This window comes from Mobula hypostoma, chromosome 23, assembly GCF_963921235.1.
Source record: "Mobula hypostoma chromosome 23, sMobHyp1.1, whole genome shotgun sequence".
In the NCBI taxonomy this organism is placed as follows: Eukaryota; Metazoa; Chordata; class Chondrichthyes; order Myliobatiformes; family Myliobatidae; genus Mobula; species Mobula hypostoma.
Window position 1 is genome coordinate 12,270,985 of NC_086119.1, and position 22,452 is coordinate 12,293,436.

A 22,452-nucleotide genomic window follows, 5' to 3' on the forward strand; every position below is an offset into this window, starting at 1 on the left:
ATGTTTATGTCCATGCATATCAATGGGAGGTATCAAAGGGTCCTGTCGGATGCTAACAGCCAGTGGCTCAATGATAACTGCAGACAAAAACGGAGAAGGGGGCAGCCTTGACGAGTCCCACGATGAATTGCAAAACGGGAGGAAATATTCTGATCAGTGATAATAGAAGCAGATGGGTGTGAATAAATTATCTCAATCCATTTAATGAAAGATGGTCCAAATCCAAATTTCTTAAGTGCAAACATCATCTATGGCCATTCCACTTGGTCAAACGCACGTTGCGCATCTAATGAAATGACTACAGCTTCTTCCGCATGTTTTGTATATAAAATATTGAAAAGACGACGCAAATTAAAATACATATGTCTACCTGGCATAAAGCCAGTTTGATCTGGATGAATAATAGAACAAATGCCTTCTTTCAACCTATTGGCCAGAACTTTCCCAAGAATTTTGGTTTCAATGGCAGCAGCAAAATGGGGCGATATGATGAAATCACCTCGGCATTACGGCCTGGTTTTGAAATCAGAGAAACATTGGCTTTACATAAACTGGGTGGCAATCTGGAAGCTATCCGAGAGTGATTCAACATTCGTAAGAGCAGAGGTGACAATTTTGGACTAAATACTTTGAAGAATTCCATGCTAAAACCATCCGGACCTACTGCCTTATTATTGGGGATGGAAGAGATGACCTTCTTGATCTCATCCAGCCTTATATCAGCATCAAGTGTACTTACTGAATCTGTTGACAGCGTGGGCAGATTCAGATTATCAAAAAATGCTTCCATAGCTTCAACGTTCGCACCACCTTGTGATTGGTAAACATTAGCATAGAACTCCGCAAAACACTTATTAATCTTTTCCGGGTCCATCAATAAAGAGCCATCTTTCGCCTTTATACGACGTATGGCCCTGGAGGCCTGCATCTGTCTTAACTGACGGGCTAATAACTTATGGGGCTTTTCACTAAGCTCAAAATACCTCTCTGACTTGTGTCAGTAGTTTTGAAACACTCTTGGACATTATAGAATTATACTCATACTGTATGGCAGTAATCTTATTGAGAAATTCTGCTTCCTGGATTATTTTGTAAGAAGCTTCTAGATTTGCTAAATAGAAACATAGAAAATAGGTGCAGGAGTAGGCTGTTCGGCCCTTCGAGCCTGCACCGCCATTTATTATGATCATGGCTGATCATCCAACTCAGAACCCTGCACCAGCCTTCCCTCCATACCCCCTGATCCCTGTAGCCACAAGGGCCATATCTAACTCCCTCTTAAATATAGCCAATGAACTAGCCTCAACTGTTTCCTGTGGCAGAGAATTCCACAGATTCACCACTCTCTGTGTGAAGAAGTTTTTCCTAATCTCGGTCCTAAAACGCTTCCCCTTTATCCTCAAACTGTGACCCCTTGTTCTGGACTTCCCCAACATCGGGAACAATCTTTCTGCATCTAGCCTGTCCAATCCCTTTAGGATTTTATACGTTTCAATCAGATCCCCCCTCAATCTTCTAAATTCCAACGAGTACAAGCCCAGTTCATCCAGTCTTTCTTCATATGAAAGTCCTGCCATCCCAGGAATCAATCTGGTGAACCTTCTTTGTACTCCCTCTATGGCAAGGATGTCTTTCCTCAGATTAGGGGACCAAAACTGCACACAATACTCCAGGTGTGGTCTCACCAAGGCCTTGTACAACTGCAGTAGTACCTCCCTGCTCCTGTACTCGAATCCTCTCGCTATAAATGCCAGCATACCATTCGCCTTTTTCACCGCCTGCTGTACCTGCATGCCCACTTTCAATGACTGGTGTATAATGACACCCAGGTCTCGTTGCACCTCCCCTTTTCCTAATCGGCCACCATTCAGATAATAATCTGTTTTCCTATTTTTGCCACCAAAGTGGATAACTTCACATTTATCCACATTAAATTGCATCTGCCATGAATTTGCCCACTCACCCAACCTATCCAAGTCACCCTGCATCCTCTTAGCATCCTCCTCACAGCTAACACTGCCACCCAGCTTCGTGTCATCCGCAAACTTGGAGATGCTGCATTTAATTCCCTCATCTAAGTCATTAATATATATTGTAAACAACTGGGGTCCCAGCACTGAGCCTTGCGGTACCCCACTAGTCACCGCCTGCCATTCTGAAAAGGTCCCGTTTATTCCCACTCTTTGCTTCCTGTCTGCTAACCAATTCTCCATCCACATCTATACCTTACCCCCAATACCGCGTGCTTTAAGTTTGCACACTAATCTCCTGTGTGGGACCTTGTCAAAAGCCTTTTGAAAATCCAAATATACCACATCCACTGGTTCTCCCCTATCCACTCTACTGGTTACATCCTCAAAAAATTCTATGAGATTCGTCAGACATGATTTTCCTTTCACAAATCCATGCTGACTTTGTCCGATGATTTCACCGCTTTCCAAATGTGCTGCTATCACATCTTTGATAACTGACTCCAGCAGTTTCCCCACCACCGACGTTAGGCTAACCGGTCTATAATTCCCCGGTTTCTCTCTCCCTCCTTTTTTAAAAAGTGGGGTTACATTAGCCACCCTCCAATCCTCAGGAACTAGTCCAGAATCTAACGAGTTTTGAAAAATTATCACTAATGCATCCACTATTTCTTGGGCTACTTCCTTAAGCACTCTAGGATGTAGACCATCTGGCCCTGGGGATTTATCTGCCTTCAATCCCTTCAATTTACCTAACACCACTTCCCTACTAACAAGTATTTTGCTCAGTTCCTCCATCTCACTGGACCCTCTGTCCCCTACTATTTCTGGAAAATTATTTATGTCCTCCTTAGTGAAGACAGAACCTAATTATTCAATTGGTCTGCCATGTCCTTGTTCCCCATAATCAATTCACCTGTTTCTGTCTGTAGGGGACCTACATTTGTCTTTACCAGTCTTTTCCTTTTTACATATCTATAAAAGCTTTTACAGTCAGTTTTTATGTTCCCTGCCAGTTTTCTCTCATAATCTTTTTTCCCCTTCCTAATTAAGCCCTTTGTCCTCCTCTGCTGAACTCTGAATTTCTCCCAGTCCTCAGGTGAGCCACTTTCTCTGGCTAATTTGTATGCTTCTTCTTTGGAATTGATACTATCCCTAATTTCTCTTGTCAGCCACGGGTGCACTACCTTCCTTGATTTATTCTTTTGCCAAACTGGGATGAACAATTGTTGTAGTTCATCCATGCAACCTTTAAATGCTTGCCATTGCATATCCACCGTCAATCCTTTAAGTGTCATTTGCCAGTCTATCTTAGCTAATTCACGTCTCATACCTTCAAAGTTACCCCTCTTTAAGTTCAGAACCTTTGTTTCTGAATTAACTATGTCACTCTCCATCTTAATGAAGAATTCCACCATATTACGGTCACTCTTACCCAAGAGGCCTCTCACAACAAGATTGCTAATTAACCCTTCCTCATTGCTCAAAACCCAGTCCAGAATAGCCTGCTCTCTAGTTGGTTCCTCGACATGTTGGTTCAAAAAACCATCCCGCATACATTCCAAGAAATCCTCTTCCTCAGCACCTTTACCAATTTGGTTCACCCAATCTACATGTGGATTGAAGTCACCCATTATAACTGCTGTTCCTTTATTGCACACATTTCTAATTTCCTGTTTAATACCATCTCCGACCTCACTACTACTGTTAGGTGGCCTGTACACAACTCCCACCAGCATCTTCTGCCCCTTAGCGTTACGCAGCTCTACCCATATCGATTCCACATCTTCCCGGCTTATGTCCTTCCTTTCTATTGCGTTAATCTCTTCTTTAACCAGCAACGCCACCCCACCTCCCCTTCCTTCATGTCTATCCCTCCTGAATATTGAATATCCCTGAACGTTGAGCTCCCATCCTTGGTCACCCTGGAGCCATGTCTCTGTGATCCCAACTATATCATAATCATTAATAACAATCTGCACTTTCAATTCATCCACCTTATTACGAATGCTCCTTGCATTGACAGACAAAGCCTTCAGGCGCTCTTTTACAACTCTCTTAGCCCTTATACAATTATGTTGAAAAGTGGCCCTTTTTAATGCTTGCCCTGGATTTGTCGGCCTGCCACTTTTACTCTTCTCCTTAGTACTTTTTGCTTCTACCCTCACTTTATACCCCTCTGTCTCTCTGCACTGGTTCCCATCCCCCTGTTGTGAACTAACCTCCTCACGCCAAGCCTCTTTAATTTGATTCCCACCCCGCCAACCATTCTAGTTTAAAGTCACCTCAGTAGCCCTCGCTAATCTCCCTGCCAGGATATTGGTCCCCCTAGGATTCAAGTGTAACCCGTCCTTTTTGTACAGGTCACGCCTGCGCCAAAAGAGGTCCCAATGATCCAAAAACTTGAATCCCTGCCCCCTGCTCCAATGATCATCTATTTCAGTTAACCTTTTCTTGAATCTTCTTTTTTCCGCTGTCTCATACGCTATTATGCAACCTCTAATAACCGCCTTCATGGCCTCCCAAAGAGTGGAATCATCAACACCGCCCGCATCATTGGTGCTTAAGTATAGATCTATCTTATCTGAAAGATAACAGCAAAAATCCTTATCCTTTAGCAAAGCATTATTTAAACGCCAACTACATTCACCTCTTTTGTGGTTCAATTTGAGTATAAGGGAGACAGGAGTATGATCCAATATAAGTATATTATGGTGAGTGCAACCGACTACTGTCGAGATCAATTTCGAACCTAACAGAAAATAATCAATCCTAGAGTAGAAATATGAAAAATCCTTCTTCGTGGGATTAAGAAGCCTCCAAATATCCACTATGTTATACGATTGCATGAGATTATTAAGTGTTACATTATTTTTAAGTGAACAAACTTGGGGAGGTTGTCTATCTAGGAGGGAGTTTAAGATGCAATTAAAGTCTCCACCTACAACTATGTTAGAGTCAGACAGATTAGGCATGGCCTTGAAGAGGTTCTGAAAAAAAATTAGATCATCAAAGTTGGGCCTGTACACATTCACTAGTGTCAATGTTATAGAATTTAATATTCCACTTACTATTACATATCTGCCCCTCAGGTCAGCGATAGTTTGTGTGTGAATAAATGGTATGTTTTTTTTATTAGGATTGCGACACCTCTAGTTTTAGTACTAAAATTCGACTGGTAGACCTGAGATGCCCAGGAGGGACAAAGCACTTTTGCTGCTGTTTTCTTAATGTGCATTTCTTGGAGAAAACAAATATCAGCTTTGAGTGTACGAAGATGTGCATACACCTTCCCTCTCTTCTGTGGACAATTCATCCCCCGTACATTCCAGCTGACAAGTTTAGTCTCACCAATGCTGTGCATATGTGAATTAAATGTCATATCTGCTATTTAACAAAAAAAATATGCTATATGCTTGTGGCATAACACAAACTGTAACTCGAACAAATAGATGTGCTGTAACAACCCCTTGAGAAACACAAAAAACCCTCCCAAAAATAAAAACACACCAGGAGTAGTACTTCCATCCCCCTAACCTAGAGTCAAAGCTATACACAAGAGCCGACACATGGCCCGGAATAGCAAGATAACTACCCATTACTCACTAAACACGGGAGAAACACCTCTTCACAAATACACTATGAAATATAAAAATAAACAATAACAATCAGTCCTCACCCACATCTTAGTGTGAGCTTATTTTTCAGTTCCTCATGCGCTGAACATAACAAATGAAGCCACTATCAATCAACGACGAATCCAGTAACCTAGCGTTAATCTGTTTTTAGGTTGATACAGTGTCCGAATGCCAATCTTTAACTTCTCAGCTCAGGAACTCCTCCGCTACGGCTGCAGTGCTGAATGTACTGGTGGTATTGTTAACTGTAACCACAATCCTCACCGGATACCGGAATCCACACCTAATTTTCCTGGCTTTTCATTTCTCCTTAATGTGCTGAAAATCCTGACGTTTCCTCATGGTAGCCGACGTTAAATCCGGGTAAATGAACACCGGGCGCCAGTCATATAGCAGTGGAGCTCTCTCCCTGGCCAACTGTAGCACCAGCTCTTTAACCTGGTAGTGGTGTAGCCTCGCAATAATAGCCCTTGGCCTACCATTTATAGCAAGTGCTAGGCTCTGGTGGGCACGGTCCACTTCAATCGGCTGGTGGAAATGTTCTTCCCCCAGCAACTTCGGAAGCAACGTGGCTACAAATTCTGTCGGCTTATTGCTTTCGGCTTTCTCCTGAACCCCGATAATGCGAATGTCTCGACGGTGAGACTGAACTTCAAGGTCATCCACCTTAGCCTGTAGCTGCGTGTTTTGGGATATTAGGCTATCAAGCCGCTTCTCCAACTCTTCGATTCACCTCTCATACGACTTGGTGGTATCCTCCATTAAACAAACACGCTTACTGACTTCGGTTAGAGCCGCTGTTAGGTTCATGATTGACTTATGCTCTGCATATCTCCCGTCTACCAAACTGTACAGTTTGTTTACCGCCACAAGGACTTCTTCAATGGTAGCTGGGACCGGGGCGCTAGCAGCATTAACTTTAGCTTCTCCTGGGCCCGCTAGCTTCGCGGAGCCCTCACCAGAATCTTCTTCTCCTGCGTCCATTTCTTGTTTCTTCCCTTTACCTGGCTTCGTCACTTCGTTCAGCCTGTTACAGCTCACTTCAGTCACTTAAAAAATAAGAATTAACTGCTATTTGGGTGAGGCAAAAGGTGAAGGTAGGCGCAGCTCCCGGGACACTCGTCTACTCCATACCAAGACCCCACATGACCCCCCCCTTGTACAACTTTAACATAACATTCCAACTCCTGTACTCAATACTCCGATTTATGAAAGCCAGTGGGCCATAAGCTCTCTTTATAATTATCTACCTGTGACACTACTTTCAAGGAATTACTATGTTTTTTTATCATTTACATCTCTAATATCCTATGTGATATCATCCTTATCCAGTAGCACTCACAGTTACAGTGGTGAAATGCTTTGACAGGATGATCATGGCTAGAATCAGCTCCTGCCTCAGCAAGGACCTGGACCCACTGCAGTTTGTCTATCGCCACAATAGGTCTATGGCAGAAGTAATCACAATGGCTCTTCTCACAACCTTAGATCACCTATGTCAGGATGCTGTTCATTGACTACAGCTCAGGGTTGAACACCATCATTCCCACAGTCCTGATTAATAAGCTACAGAACCTGGGCCTCTGTACCTCTCTCTGCAATTGGATCCTTGACTTCATAACCAGAAGACCACAATCTGTGTGGATTGGTAATAATATCTCCTCCTCACTGACAATCAAGGAGTGGTGCCTCAGAAAGGTGGACCCCCATCACCCAGAACATGCCTTCTTCTCATTGTTACTCTCGGGTAGGAGATACAGAAGCCTGAAGGCACACACTCAGCGATTCAGGAACAGCTTCTTCCCCTCTGCCATCCCATTCCTATGTGGACATTGAACCCATGAACACTACCTCACTTTTTATATTATTTCTGTTTTTGTACTACTTTTAGTTTAACAAATTTAAGTTAACAGATTTCACAACATATGCCTGTGATAATACGACTGATTCTTATTCTATCATTACCTCTGCCGTTTGGAGGACTATTAACAGATAGCCCAATTAACCAAAATCTATTGTAATAAATATTATAGAATGGAGTTATAGAGTCACAGAACACTACAGCACAGAAACAGGCCCGTTGGCCCATCTAGTGCCTGCCAAACCATTAATCTTCTTAGTACCATCATTTACACCCTGACCAGAGCCCTCCACACCCCCCTTTCTCAGCATATTCTCAGACACTCTTACACATAATCACTCTCCAGCTATATTTCCATAATAGCATTTATATTGTATCTGTTATCATCTATTTGTGCTGCTAGGCCACCCGTCATATTATAATCACTTTGCACATTCAGATATAGCAATATTAGACTTATTGCTTTAACATTTCCAATGTGGATCATTTCCCAGATCTCATCAGCCATCTTTCTGTGAAGGCAGGCATCAATGATAAAATGCCCAGTGTTCTATCAGAGCCCTTGGAAAGGGCCACCCAAGGAAAAGGCCAAGATACCAAATCCAAAAACAAAGCCCACCATCTGACCTGCTCTCCGGCATGCTTCAAAAACAGAACATACCTCAACAGTGAAATACCATCGCAAGGTGCCATTATGGCAATCCAAGCTCATGAAGCAAAATAATTTTTATAATGCTTACAAATTTCAGAGGAACTATCACACACACAGTTGTTGTTCCTCTCCGTGCCTTGTGGCACATCAGGCAGCTATCTTGCCCTTTTTTTTGGCATTTGTTTGTTTTGTTTATGAGGCTGAGCTGCTGGCTCTTCGCTGAACTCAGCATAGATGGAAAGCGTGCAAGGAGCCAGCCAGATTTGAACCCTTGACCACGCGCTTCAAAGTCTGGTGTGGATGCTACTACACCATTGGCCAGCTAAGGCATAAAGTTATAAAGACATTATTACAGTGATCTATAATATTATAGAAGTATTCAGTTCATGCACTTAAAAAGCATAAAAGTTGAATTTGAATGACTGATTGTAGCAAAGACTATTCTACCCATGATGACAAGTTGGTGACAGCACAAAATCTACTCACAAGCATTTTTAATTCTGTCACTACCCAAATAATTCTTTTAGCAATTTAAGTATTAGAGTTTAAAAAAATATTTCCCTGCATTTCAATTGTGTGTTAAGTACTTAATTAGTTGCAAAGTGTATTGGGCTGTCCTAAGTTATAAAAGGCACACCATCTTGCTGAAATGTTGATTATGGTTAGTTCCTGGTAATAGTTTCACATTAGGTTGAGACTGTTCAGAACCCAAACAATGGAGATAGAAATAGGTGTGGACTCTGTTAAATTATACCACATCCAATCCTTAACTATAAAGGCAGTAACTAGCAGAGCTACAAGACCATTCCTGGTGCGCTTGTTTAAGACTTCGGAAGGTGATATTAATCTCGAACTGTGTCTGAAAGGCTGGTTGTGACGAGAACATTTGGACAGTCATTTGAAGACCTCCCATGAAACTTGTACTCCTGACACTCTAATCATAATTCCACAATCCATGCCCTACCCAGATCCCAGTTTAATTGAAACAACACTGCCAGTTGCACCTTTAGTTGCTAAAGTCTCCTGAATGCTGGAAACTCCTCAGCTTTATACATCTCTCTAACTTCTTTTCAAGCTTTTCTCAATGATTTATTGGGACAGGTGGCAGAGGGGTTAATTTTGTTTGATAACACTCCTGGAGAGAGACACTTTACACACTGCACTTAGTTGAAGGCACATTAAGAAAGCAAGTTGAAATGCCACACGCCAGAAGCCAAAAGAGGAAGGTTGTAGAGCAGAATTCAGCAGACACAGATACTATATGTCCCAAACAGAAGTAATATTGTGGGGACTGCAGTGTGTCTCAGTACTTGAGGTCAATGAAACAACATCAGACTGCTGACAGTAGAGGACCTGGACAACCCATGTTCGATTGTGGATCTATTGCCAGTGAACAATTAAGATGAACGATGAGAAGTAGTGTTGCACAGATGTCAGTTGACCAGTTATCTGATCAATTTTGCTTGTACTCTCATCACCTTTCCTTCCCATAATATTCTACCTCAGGGAACAAAGCAAATCCAGTAAAAATAACAGGATAGTATTTCAACGGCACTGATTATAAAGGCAATTTAACCCTTTATGTCTTTTGCAAACACTCTCCAACAATACAAGGTAACAAAAATTCACAGCAAAATCTTGTGTGAAGAGCATCTCCCATTGGGCAACAGCTATTATGAACAGTCTAACAACGGCATTTTGTCACACATTCAATAAAATTGGTCAATCATATTTCAGCTGACATTATCACAACCAACTACTTTAAAAATATTGCTGAACTTGCCAAGGTTGGTAACCATGCACAAATCCCACAGTTGTTCATTCACTACTGTAAGAAAAAACAAATTATGATATGTCCTACCTTCTGGCTATATAGTAAAACACGGGATTTCCTGTTTTTGATGTTCCAGCCTGATAAAAGATGTTAAGTGTCTTTAAAGCTTTGAACTCTTCCTTTTCATGTACTTGATGCCTGGAACGAAAACGTTTCATTATAACCAGAGTCCTCAAAGTATCTGTGCTGCGAGTGTTTATGACTTAAATGAGGGAAGAATCTTTCCCATTAGAAATCCTCCGATACCTGCCTGTACCTTTGGGAAGTAAAGGTACTGTATAATTATACTATATGGAGATATACTGAGCCATTTAGTCCAGGGATAAATATTTACTCGGATTTTTAAATTAAATAGTTTTTTTTAAACATAGATTGGGTGCAGATGTTAATATTCAGGTGTTGGCTAAATACTTCAACCCTTTGATAAGTAACGTGAAGCTATTCAATTACAGCCTCCAACAGGACCACAATCTTGTCTTAGGGTTTGGAGGCTTGCACCTCAATGACTCGGAGAACTATATGTTGGCTGGAGTCAGGACTTAATACTTTAACTCTTGGTAGGGTCACTCATGCCTAACAGGTCAAAGGGCAGGGGCCAGACTAAAAGTGGTCCACCAGTCCCCCAGGTTCAGGGGTTCAGCTCAGGGCTAACAACCCTGACTGGTCAAAAAAATTGTGATGGAAACAGCGATGAAGAGTCCTTTATCTGTATGCAATGGTATTCCTGAGTCTCCACCTGGGATTTGCATGACTGACAGGAGTGAAAACTGAGAGGAAGCTACTGGCACGATGAAGGCAGCTCTGAACACCACCAGATGGCCAAAGACAACAGAGATGGAGGACCTTCATTGATGCCCTTAAAGCTAGTGGCATAACAGGCAATAACTAACAAAATATTCAATTACAAAACTTCCTGTTTCTATACTTCTGAAAATACATTTATAGCACTTCAAAGTTCAAAGTAAATTTATTATCAAAGTACATATACATTACCATATTAAGATTCACATTCTTGCAGGCATTTATAGGAAAAATAAAGAAATATAATTGAATTTACAAGAAACCATACATAAACTAAGACTGATAAGCAACACTGCTTACCTGGTCATAAACTCCTCAAACTTGGAGCTGGTGAGGTTTAGACTGGACCAGTGAGTGTCAGCAACAGGTTTGTGCTCAGGAGGGCCCAGATAGGCTAACAAGGTAGCCATCTTGTCAAACGGTCTTCTCCCTACTGCTTTGTGATCCCTGAGGTCATTGGATGATAAAAGTCATCTTTTGACTTTATTGAAATAAAAATTGACATTAAATTACATTCAGTTTTGCATTAAACGATTCAAGGATTAGACTAGTGCTTGTGATATTCCTTGTCAGAATGGCAGCACACTATTTATCATACATGCAAAATATTCAGAAGTGTATTGATACTATAAAAATGTTCAAATGTACTATGTTTCATGGATTCTGTTACTTTTGTGATAAATACTTAAAACAAAAGAGATATTACATTATGCAACTGAGTGAATTTCCCCCTAAGGAATTTTTCAATTATAAATCCTGATGTAATTGTAAAAATAATTATGTTTTTTTTTGCAAATTATTTCCATTTTTCTTTAGCTATCTCACTGTAGCATCCCTCACACATATCACTATTTACATCATTGTGCATTTAGACCAGGGATTCTCAATCTTGGGTGCATAGACCCCTGTTAACGGTAGGACTGCATGGTATAAAAAAGGTTGGGCACTTCTGACTTAGACATACATAATTTTGGGTTTAGGTATTTACAATAAAATAATTTAATATTTGGAATGACAGTACCATACTGTCCAAGAAATATTTGCGTTCAGTTATTTCTGAGTTCGAATCTGGCATTAGCTAAAGGCTATGTTTGGCTGGAGAATCAGCATACAAAGTTGTCTAACATTCTGAATTAACTTTTGCAAACTATCTGTTGCACTGGAATTCAAGTGTGGGCATTAAATTTGCATTCACCACAGGGAGAAGAAAGTTCAGTGAATGTCAGTGTTTTAGCATGAGGATCACACATACCTGTTACTAGAAAGATACTGCCCTATTTTCTCCTGATTGTTCCACAGCAACCTATGCAAAGCAAGAACGTTCCCATCACTGATGAATGAAAGACTGTGATTGACTGTGTCACTGGCTGGGCAGTCAGATGCAATGTCCAGGAAAAACCTTCCAGAAGGAAATACAGTGAGGGAAACGTGGTGGAGAGAGAAAAATGCATTAGAAATATTCTGAAAGGCATCATATCAAAATATATACCTAAACTGAAAGACAAACTTATAGATCATGTACATAAATGGGTTCCCAATCATGACTTGTAAAGAACAGGGTGGTCACCATACAGCTCAATGCAACACAAATAAATTGCTGGAGGAATTCAGCAGGTCAGGCAGCATCTATGGAAGAGAATAAATGTGTAACATTTATTAAGTATAAATTTATAAACTTTAATCCTTTCCATTTCTGCTGCCTGACTTGCTGAGCTCCCCCAGCATTTTGTGTGTGTTGCTCTGGATTCCCATCACCTGCATAACCTTTTGTGTTTACCAGACAGTCTATCAGGTTTGCACAAGGCTTCGCTTGTGCAAGTCTCCCAATTTCAATACCATTTATAGTCTTTATTCTTTGCCCACAGAGTCAGTCTTTCCTTCAGCAACAAAAGGAATAATTCCAGTTAATGTGCTTGTTGGTTCTGCACTTCACAATTAACATTTTGACAAGGGTTGTTGAAAATTCCAGCTTTCTTAACACTAACTGACGTGTGCTTTAACGTATCCCAAGGACTTACTGTGCCTGCTTTTTGCTTTGTACATATGAAGAAATTCCTGAGAAAAAAAGGAAATTTTCACTTTTGCCTAATTTTCTCTTTGGAAATGATGATTAAATTCAGAAAAAAATATACAATCGTGGAAACTTACTTCCCTAAAACACTGACTTGGAAATATGCAATATAGCAATAAGGAAGCAAGAATATAGTCCCATTTCCTACAAAGTATAGCATTTAAGCTGTAGGTGTGATTCCTCATTCCCCACAATACATTGTTCTATCTTTTAAGCATTATCTATCTGGATGAAGCAGCTTCTCCTGAATTTCAGATTGGTATTTTTAACATGATCACAAGTTCGGGTCTTGCCTCCAAATAGAAAACTTTCCAAGTTACCTTACCAAGAACACAAGAAACTCTGCAGATGCTGGAAGTCCAGAGCAATGCACACAAAATGCTGGAAGAACTCAGCAGGTCAGGCAGCGTCTATGAAGGAGAATAAACAATCGATATTTCAGGCCAAGACGTTTCATCAAGACCAGATGAAGTGTCTCGGCTCGAAACATCGCTTTCTTATTCCCTTCCATAGACGTTGCCTTGTCTTACGATGTTTGCTTTCAGCAATATGTTTACAATTCTTTCAGAAGAAAAAAAATCAACAGCCCAATGGAACAACAAGTAAAATTCATTATTAGGGTACATACATGTCACCACATACAACCCTGAGATTCTTTTTCTGAGGGCATACTTAGCAAATCTATAGAACAGTAACTGTAAACAAACTGTGCTAATTCAGATGTAAACGAATAGCAATAAATAACAAGCATGAAATAACAACATTAAAATAGAGTCCTTAAATGAGTGTAGCTATCACTATTCTTGAACCTGTTGGTGCACTTGTACCTTCTACCTGATGGCAACACCTAGAAAAGAGCATGGCTTGGATGATGAGGATCACTGATGATGGATGCTGCTTTTCGACAGCAACTTTTTGTGTAGATGTGCTCAATGGTTGGGAGGATTTTACCTGTGATGTACTAGGCTGAATCCACCACCTTTTGTAGGATTTTCTGCTCAAAGGCATAGCTATTCCCATACCAGGCCATAAATCTGCCAGTCAGCACATTTTTCACCACACTTCTATAGAAGTTTGCCAAGGTTTTCGTTGACATGCCTAAGCTCCGCAAACTCCTGAGGAAGCAGAAGCGTTGTGCTTTCTTCGCAATCATATTTATAAGATGGGTCCAGGACAGGTCCTCTGAGATAGTGACACCCAGGAATTTAAAGTTACTGACCCTCTTCACCTCTGATGATTACTGGCTCTAGGACCTCTGGTTTCTCTCTCCTGGTCTACAACCAGTTCCTTGGCCTTATTGACATTGAGTGAGAGGTTGTTGTTGCACCACTCAGCCAAGTTTTCAGTCTCCCTCCTGTATGTTGATTCGAATCCCCCCTGTGATACAGCCCACAACAGTTGTGTTATCAGAAAACTTATATATGGTATTGGAGCTGTCTATAGCCACACAATCACAGGTGTAAAGCGAGTAGAGCAGGGGGCTAAATGCTCATCCCTGCAGTGTTCCTGTACTGATGGAGATTGTGGAGGAGATGTTTTTGCCTATCTGAACTGACTGGGGTCTACAAGTGAGGAATTACACAAGGGGGTATTAAGGAGCTCATTCTAAGTCCAAGACGGTCTTGAAAACAGTACTTGAGTACGACAAAAGAAAACTGGAGATCTTAAGAGACATAGTTCAGCTGCTCTGCTGAAATTTATGAAATAGCTTCCAAAAATTAAATATGTTGCTTAAAACTATAGAAGCTAAACAAAAGGGTACAGTTAGGGACACATATCAATTCTTGGGGAAATTTGCATTCAACCATTGATTTAAAATAAAGGATTACATCTTCATTAATTGCATTAAAAGAGCTCTAAAACTACATGCATAGTACATACATGCATTCCTGCTGTTTCACAATCATCATCAGCATCATGTGCTATGTCGTATGATGTCGGCAATCATGGTCTTTTGACCATGATTGTTCTTGGCAAATTTTCTACACAAGTGGCTTGCCATTGCTGCCTTTTGGGCAGTGTCTTTAGTGGTAATCCCAGCCATTATCAATACTCTTCAGAGATTGCCTGGTGTCAGTGGTTGCATAACCAGGACCTGTACGACTATCCACCACCTGCTCCTATGGCTTCACGTGACCCTGATCAGGGGGCTAAGCAGGTGCTATACCTTGCCCATAGGTGACCTACAGGCTACTAGAGGTTAGGAGCGCCTTACTCCTCCTTTGGTAGAGACATACAGTATCTCCACCCCACAACCCTTTTTCACAATATCATATTCAAACAGAGTAAAAGTAAGTCATACATCTGAAAATACATTTTAATTTAAGAAGAAGAAGAAGAAAGCCCTTAACTCCAAGTGAAGTCATCGGGACGCCGTCCTGACGGCAATTTTTTTAGCAGGCTTTCTTATTTTTACGAGGCCAAGTTGCTAGCTCGACGCTCAACCCAGCACGGATAGAAAGCGTGCAAGGGAGCCGGCTGAATTCAAACTCGGGAGCCTTCGCTCCGAAGTCCAGCGCTGATGCCACTACGCCACCAGCCGGCTACATTTTAATTTAGCCATACAGTAAATTCAAAAATTCATAGTTACCTGCGGGCTGCATCGAAGTTGTTTTTGACAAAATCATTAAATGGCCTCATATGTTCTTCTTTTGTAAACAGGACATGATTTGCAATGCTTTGTAGAATCTGGTTAAAAAGCAGAATGATTATGCTCATTAATGACAACTGATTCTAAAGGCAGGGAGTTACCATAAACTTACCCTGATCTGCCATCATGCCATCAAAATTTACATTTAAGATCAGCCAAGAAGGCGAGGGTTTCCTTCAGATACTCCCCCACCCACCCCCTTTCCTTGCACAATCCAAAGATGTGTAGGCTAGTAGACCAGTTGGCCCTGCAAATTGCTTCCAATGTGTAGGTGAAAAGTGGAACCTGGCGAGAGTTGATTGGAATGTGAGGAGGATGAAATGGGATTCATGTCGGATTAGTAACAATGAGTGCTTGATGGTCGGTATACACTCAATGGTCTGAAAAGTCTGTTTCAATGCCATATGACTCTAGGAGACCCTGAATTCTTGACAGGTGACTGGGCTAATATTCTGCACTCCCAGCTGTTCAGTGTGCTTTATGCTATTGCTAGGTCACATTAGAATGTGTACGTTAAAAGGCTTTTATTTCTCTTTAGATCACTCTCCATGTTTAGCACCTGAAAAGCAATTGTCCTTCTTGCTGCCCAAGATGAGGCTTGATCTCATGTCAATCATCTGTGGATTGGGAGAAGTTTAAACAGTCATCATGGCAATTACTCCCCAGCTAACCCTTCCACAGCTCTTAGACTGAATGCCTTAGCTTACTTGCTGACAATTATTCTCAACACAATCTTCCATCCCTCAAGTCTGACACACCAACTCCCACAACTCAAGCTGCTTGGCCCCAAATTGACAGGACCTGATTTCAGATGCTTTGATCTGGTTGGCTGTGAAAGGGCCAGATTTCAATGTTATGCACAAGCAGACCTGATACAGGAGGTCCAAATGGCCAGCTTTGCAGATGTATGAGATGGAAGAGGATACTGTATCTCCAGTGCGGGTACACCAAAAGTATTTGTACTTACAGTACAGGTTTCAGAAATGTTAGCTTTTGCAAACTATTCTTCCCTAAATCCAGAACAATGACTGTTTACTTACTCAATAGACCAATTCCTGATTTCCCAATTCCCAGTTCGGAGGCCAACTCCTAATTGGAACCAGAAATTCTCCATATGTTAAAACTATTACCTTGGACATTAACTTCAATCCTCGTTCAATTCTTGGTGGAGGCTTCTTATCAAGAATTCCTGCTTCATATGGAGATACTATAGCAGGGTTGATGAATCTTAAGAACATAGCACTTCCGACAGCACCTATGCTGTTCTGGGGAAAACGCTGGCTGACAACCTGCAAGAAGGAAAACAGCAGAGACAAAAACAAAATGTTTTGTTAGCCACAGTTAAAATCTAATTTGTTCTCCTCATTGAACACATTTGAAAGAAATAGTATCCTGGTGATGTTTATACAGGTTGCCCCCAGGTTAAGGCAAGACTCCATTCTTGTGAACTGTTCATAACCTGAGCAGTTTGCAAGTCAGAGAATGGGTCCTGAACCAGGTTTCCACGTGGCAAAAGATACCTGCAGCCCATAGCAGCCGGGAACTCCATCCTGCCGGAACCCCAAGTACTTGATCTTATATGTCGGAGATGTACCTAAGTCAGGAATCTGTAAGCTGAGGAAGATCTATAGCAATAAAAAATATACACCTATTAAATGAGATCTAAATGGTCCCTAACCTCACCATACAGGATAATGTGAAGGAGTTGATTAAAATGTAGACTTCACATTATTTCCCCAAATGTAATCGTCAGATTCAGTTTCATCTTGAGGCAAGTCCGAGACAGATTTTAAAATGAATTAACTAAGTTCTCATTCTCTGTTTATAATCAAGTCTCATGTCCTGTATTCATTACCTTTTTTGATTTTGCCTCCATGTTACACTTCAACTCATCCGACTGACTGCAATTTTGTCCTATCGTCTTTGGAAAAAAATACAAGGAACAAGAAAAATATCCATCTTTGATCTTGAGAGCACCTGCAAGTTTAGGATTTTGCACAGCTGTGATTCATTCCACTAGAATTCCACGAGGATGAAAGGATGCTAAGAGGTAGCTACCTAAAAAGGATTAATTAACTTCAAGGATGAACAAGAAGTCAGGTTTGAGCAGCGCTGAAATCTCAGAGGGTTATGAGGATATGAGACAACACAGAGACAGAAAGACAAGAACTTGGTGGGATTTTATGAAGACCAGAAACTTCAAAATCAGGAGCTATTTAATTAAATGCCTGTGTGGATGAGCAAGCACATAGATATTGGATGAATGGAACTTGGTGGAATTTTTGACTATCTTCCAGTTTATCAAGAGTAGCATGAAACAGATGGACTGAAGGTTTCAGAAACAGATAGACTAAAGCAGAACAGTTACGTAATGATACCAGAGGAATCAAAAGACAGTTTTCAAAATGACATAGATGTGGGTCAATAGATCACCAATTTAGATCAAGTATGAAACCAAAGTTTGTGAACTACTTGCTTTGGTTTCATGGTTGCCAGGGACAGAAATGGAGGTAAGGAGTAGACATTGACAGGAACTAAAGACACTGGCTTTGCTCAACTTTCTAACACAGTGTTGAGTTCAAGGTCTTAAAAATGCAGAATGTCTCTGAAGTGCAATGACAGACCAATACTACGATACCAACCTTACTCCAATTCCACTACTGTATGCATGTAGATACATTTGTTTTAGAGCAGAAGAAAGGAAATAATGTTAAGTATATCACCAAGGACTTTAGCAAATTTCTCCAGATGCCATGGAGAGCATTTTGATTGGTTACATCACCATCTGGTGTGGAGGGGCCGCTGTACAGAACGAAAAAAGGCTGCAGAGGGTTGTAAACTCAGCCAGCTCCATCGTGGGCACTGGCCACCCCTGCATCGACGACATCTTCAAAAGGTGATGGCTCAAAAAGGCTGCACCATCATTAAGCACCTCCACACCCCAGGACATGTCCTCTTCTTATTACTACCACCAGAGGGTACAGGAGCCTGAAGACACACACTCAATACTTTCGGAAAAGCTTCTTCCCCTCCACCATCTGCATCCTGAACAGACAATGACCCCATGAATACTACCTCACTATTTATAGTCTCTTTTTGAAATATCCAATTCATTTAAATACCTAAATATTTAAATTTACTGAAGTATTGTTTAAAACATTGAATTTTTAAAATTTACCTAATATTTATATACTGATTACTCTTTAAGGGAGTAGCTTGTTAGGCAGTTTCTAAAGGCATTGAAGAGAGAATGTCACACACCTAAGAATCACCCGTTTTTATTGTTGCTTTTATAATTACCATGTACATATTTTACTCTGTAAGTTCACATAAACAAGGAATGTCATTGCACCTTACTGTATATGACAATAAACTAAACAGAAGTCATAGACAGATGGCAAGGATTTATTTCTATTAAGGACAAAAGTGAAACAAATCTTATTCCCCTTAATGCAATAGTTACCATTAAGATTATTACATGAATCTGGAATAAGGAATTTATTTTGCACTTTCCAATTGCATCTGTAGTTTTACTCATAACTACAGATCATTACTCTAGGTTCTGGATTAGTAATCAAACACCAGAATATCTACTTCTACCAATTACTTGCTTTAAGTTAACATCTGGTACAGAGACAGAAAATTACCCTTTCTCGCTTTCAAGAAAACTGAACAAACAGTGAGATTTATATTTTGCTGTAACTGCCATATCCGCTTGATCACATCGAGGTTTCGAGCATGTGGGAAGTTAACTGTTCAACTCTCCCTCAATGTCTTCACTGAGAATGGAATTCTGAAGCTACAAAGATGAGCTCCGCAGTGTAATTAGACACCACTAAACTCTAGTAGTAAATATCCCCATTTCCAATATAACCAAAAATCATGCACGTTTTTAGTACCCATATAGTCAGATTCATTTTTTATCACATGCACATCAAAAACATACAGTGAAATGTGTTGTTCGTGTTAACAACCAACACAACCTAAGTATGTGCTGGGAGGGGGGCAGCAGCCTGCAAGAGTCACCACCCATTCTGGCACCCACCTAGCTTATAGGCATACAGTGCATGGTGACACATGGGGTCTCTGCATTATTTTTGTCTGAGATAAACAAAACAATCGATTAAAGACATCTGAATCAGACAGGCATCATTCATTGTCCAGCTGCCCAAACATTGTGAACAAGGATCTCAAAACACCAGTAAAATCTCAGTAAAAAAAAATCCTTGCAATAAAAATGGGATTGCTTGTTAAGATGCCATAAAATGCTTGCAATGTAGAAAATGAACATGTAGTTGATGAGTTGAAAATTCCGTCATCCAGTGACCGGATATGTGTGAATAAGCATGAGAACAAAGACAGCCCTGTGATGTTAGTAAAGGACTATTCATATCACATGGAAAGATAGATTAAAGATCTAGAAAGAAATTCAAAAACATTAATTCTTTGGATTTCTTGTCTCTCTGACTCCCATTCTGTCACTAAAATGCGTTCATATTCTTCTGTCAGTTTAAATCAAGAATTTAACTTCCTCTGCCTTTTCAAGGACTTGGCATTTGTTAAACTTCTACTGATTACATTCACGCTGACATTTGCCAAGTGCCAGGAAGGTGCAGAAATTAAAAAGAACACCTCTTTGATTCCTTCCCCTTTCACTGTGAGCTCACTGTAAATCAGTGGGTCAGCACTCGCACAGTAATCAGAAGGTTGAAGGTTCACGTCCCATTCCTGAGATTTGGTATGTACCAAACACTAGAAAATCTCTACAGACATACCGTGGAGCATAATCTGGCTGGATGCACCACCACCTGGTGTGGAGGCTGTAATGCACAGGATCAAAAAAAGCTGCAGAAGCTTGTAGAATCAGCCAGCTCCATCTTGGACACTGGACACCCAGACACTGAGGAGGTCAAAGAAGACCATAATTCATCTAAAGGTGATCCAGCAAGAAGCTGACATCCATCATGAAGGACCTGCACTTCCCAGGACATGCCCTCTTCTCATTAGTACCATTGGGGAAGAGATACAGAAGACTAAAGACACACACTCAACGTTTTAGCATCAGCTTCTTCCTCTCTCCCATCAGATTTCTGAATGGTCCATGAACCTGACCTCACTACTTTGTGCACTACATATTAATTTACATTTTCTTTTTGAATCTCATAATAATTTTTTATATGTTGCACTGTGCTGCTGTCACAAAACAACAAATTTCATGACATCTGTCATTCATAATAAACCTGATTCTGATTTGAGCACAAAATTCAAGCTGACTCCACCCCCACCCCCACAGCACAAAAAAGTGCTATTTGTCAAACCAAGACCCACTTGCTTACTCCTGGGATGAAGCATTTCACACATGAGCAGGGGTAGCTCTCAATTAATATGACCAAAATAGATTGGATGGGTGTTGCATTTGTGACATCTCCCTTGTGCACATATTGGCTGCTGGGAGAATAACTCTTACATCACTTGGATTATGTAAATGTTAGTGACTTTACTTCAAAGGTATTCACTGGCGACGTAGTAGATCAAGACATTAATGATTGCAAATAAAGTGGCGACAGAAGAGAGACTGCAGATGCTAGACGTGTGGATCATTACACAAAAAATGCTGGGGGACTCATCAGGCCAGGCAGCATCTCTGGAGGGAAATGAACAATTATCAACACTTATTATCTATTCCTGATTGCACTTCAAGGGAGTAACTAGTTAGGCCATTTCTAAGGTTGTTCTTCTATTCCATGGATGTCTGCAAAGAGTAAGAATTTCAGGTTGTATACTGTATACATTCTCTGATATTAAATGGAACCATTGAAGGAAATTAAAGACAGAATGTCACACACCTAAAAATTGCCACTATATTTATTATTGCTCATATTATTACCATGGATGTGGTTCACACTGTGAGCTTCAGGCAAGAAAGGAGCGTCATTGCACCTTACTGCGTATCAAGAATGATTAATACATAAGAATAGTACAGCACCATATGGGCCACAATATTGTGCTGATCTATAGAATCTTACTCCATGTTCAATCTAACCTTCATTTCTACATAGCCCTTAAACTTCCATTCATCTTACATTCATGTGCATATCCACGAGCCTCTAAAACATCTCTATTGCATCAGCTGCTACTACCATTACTGGAAGTGTGTTTCAAGCACCACCACTCTCTTTGTAAAATAACCTACCTCTGACATCTCCCCTAATCTCTTCCCTGTTATGTTATTTTTTAAAAGAAACAAGCAAACACTAGGTTGGTATTCTAAGAATTTTGCTTTAAAATCTAAGGAGCAAAATTTTCTTTTATAAGGTTATCTGGCTAAAAAGACTGAAATAAATAGAAGCAATACATTTAGCTAATTGTCTGCCATTTAATACCTCATCCAAAAAAAATCCCTCCACGAGAATGCAACGCCAAAATGTCAGCCACAATTACAGTATGTTTGTTGTGCAGTTCGAACACCCATCCTGCCGACTGAAAGAAACTGCACCATTAAATGAATTCAACTAATACTTTATTGTATTACTTGGAGACCACAGTCAGCGTGGATCGGAAATAACATCTCCTTCTCGCTGACAATCAATACATCACACCTCAAGGATGCACTGCTGTATTGACTCTACACTCATGAATGTGTGGATCGAATTTATAGATGATACATCTTCTATAAACTCACCAATGACACAACTGTTGTTGGCATAATGTCAGATGGTGACAAGGAGGTATAGAGGAGTGAGATAGATCAGCTGGTTCAGTGGTGTCGCAGCAACGACCTAGCACACAACGTCAGAAAGACCAAGGAATTTATTGTGGACCTCAGGAAGGTGAAGTTGGGAGAACACACAGCTGTTCTCATCAAGGGGTCAGTGGTGGAAAGGGTGAGCAGCTTGAAGCTCCTGAGCATCATACCTCAGAGGATCTATCCAGGGCCCAATATACTGATGCAGTCATGAAGAAGGCACATCATTG

At 40.7% G+C, this 22,452-nt stretch overlaps 1 protein-coding gene across 9 annotated transcripts in view; it reads right to left on the reverse strand.

The window, feature by feature from the left end:
* Positions 1-22,452, reverse strand: part of nf1a (neurofibromin 1a) — a 385,105-nt gene that overhangs the window by 165,012 nt on the left and 197,641 nt on the right. For all 9 annotated transcript variants that reach the window (XM_063031787.1, XM_063031792.1, XM_063031790.1 and 6 more), the window contains 5 exons: positions 16,608-16,766; positions 15,418-15,515; positions 12,009-12,155; positions 11,057-11,203; positions 9,983-10,093 (listed from right to left, as the gene is read on the reverse strand). In XM_063031787.1, the coding sequence (XP_062887857.1) occupies positions 9,983-10,093; positions 11,057-11,203; positions 12,009-12,155; positions 15,418-15,515; positions 16,608-16,766 (662 nt within the window). The remainder of the gene's footprint in view (positions 1-9,982; positions 10,094-11,056; positions 11,204-12,008; positions 12,156-15,417; positions 15,516-16,607; positions 16,767-22,452) is intronic.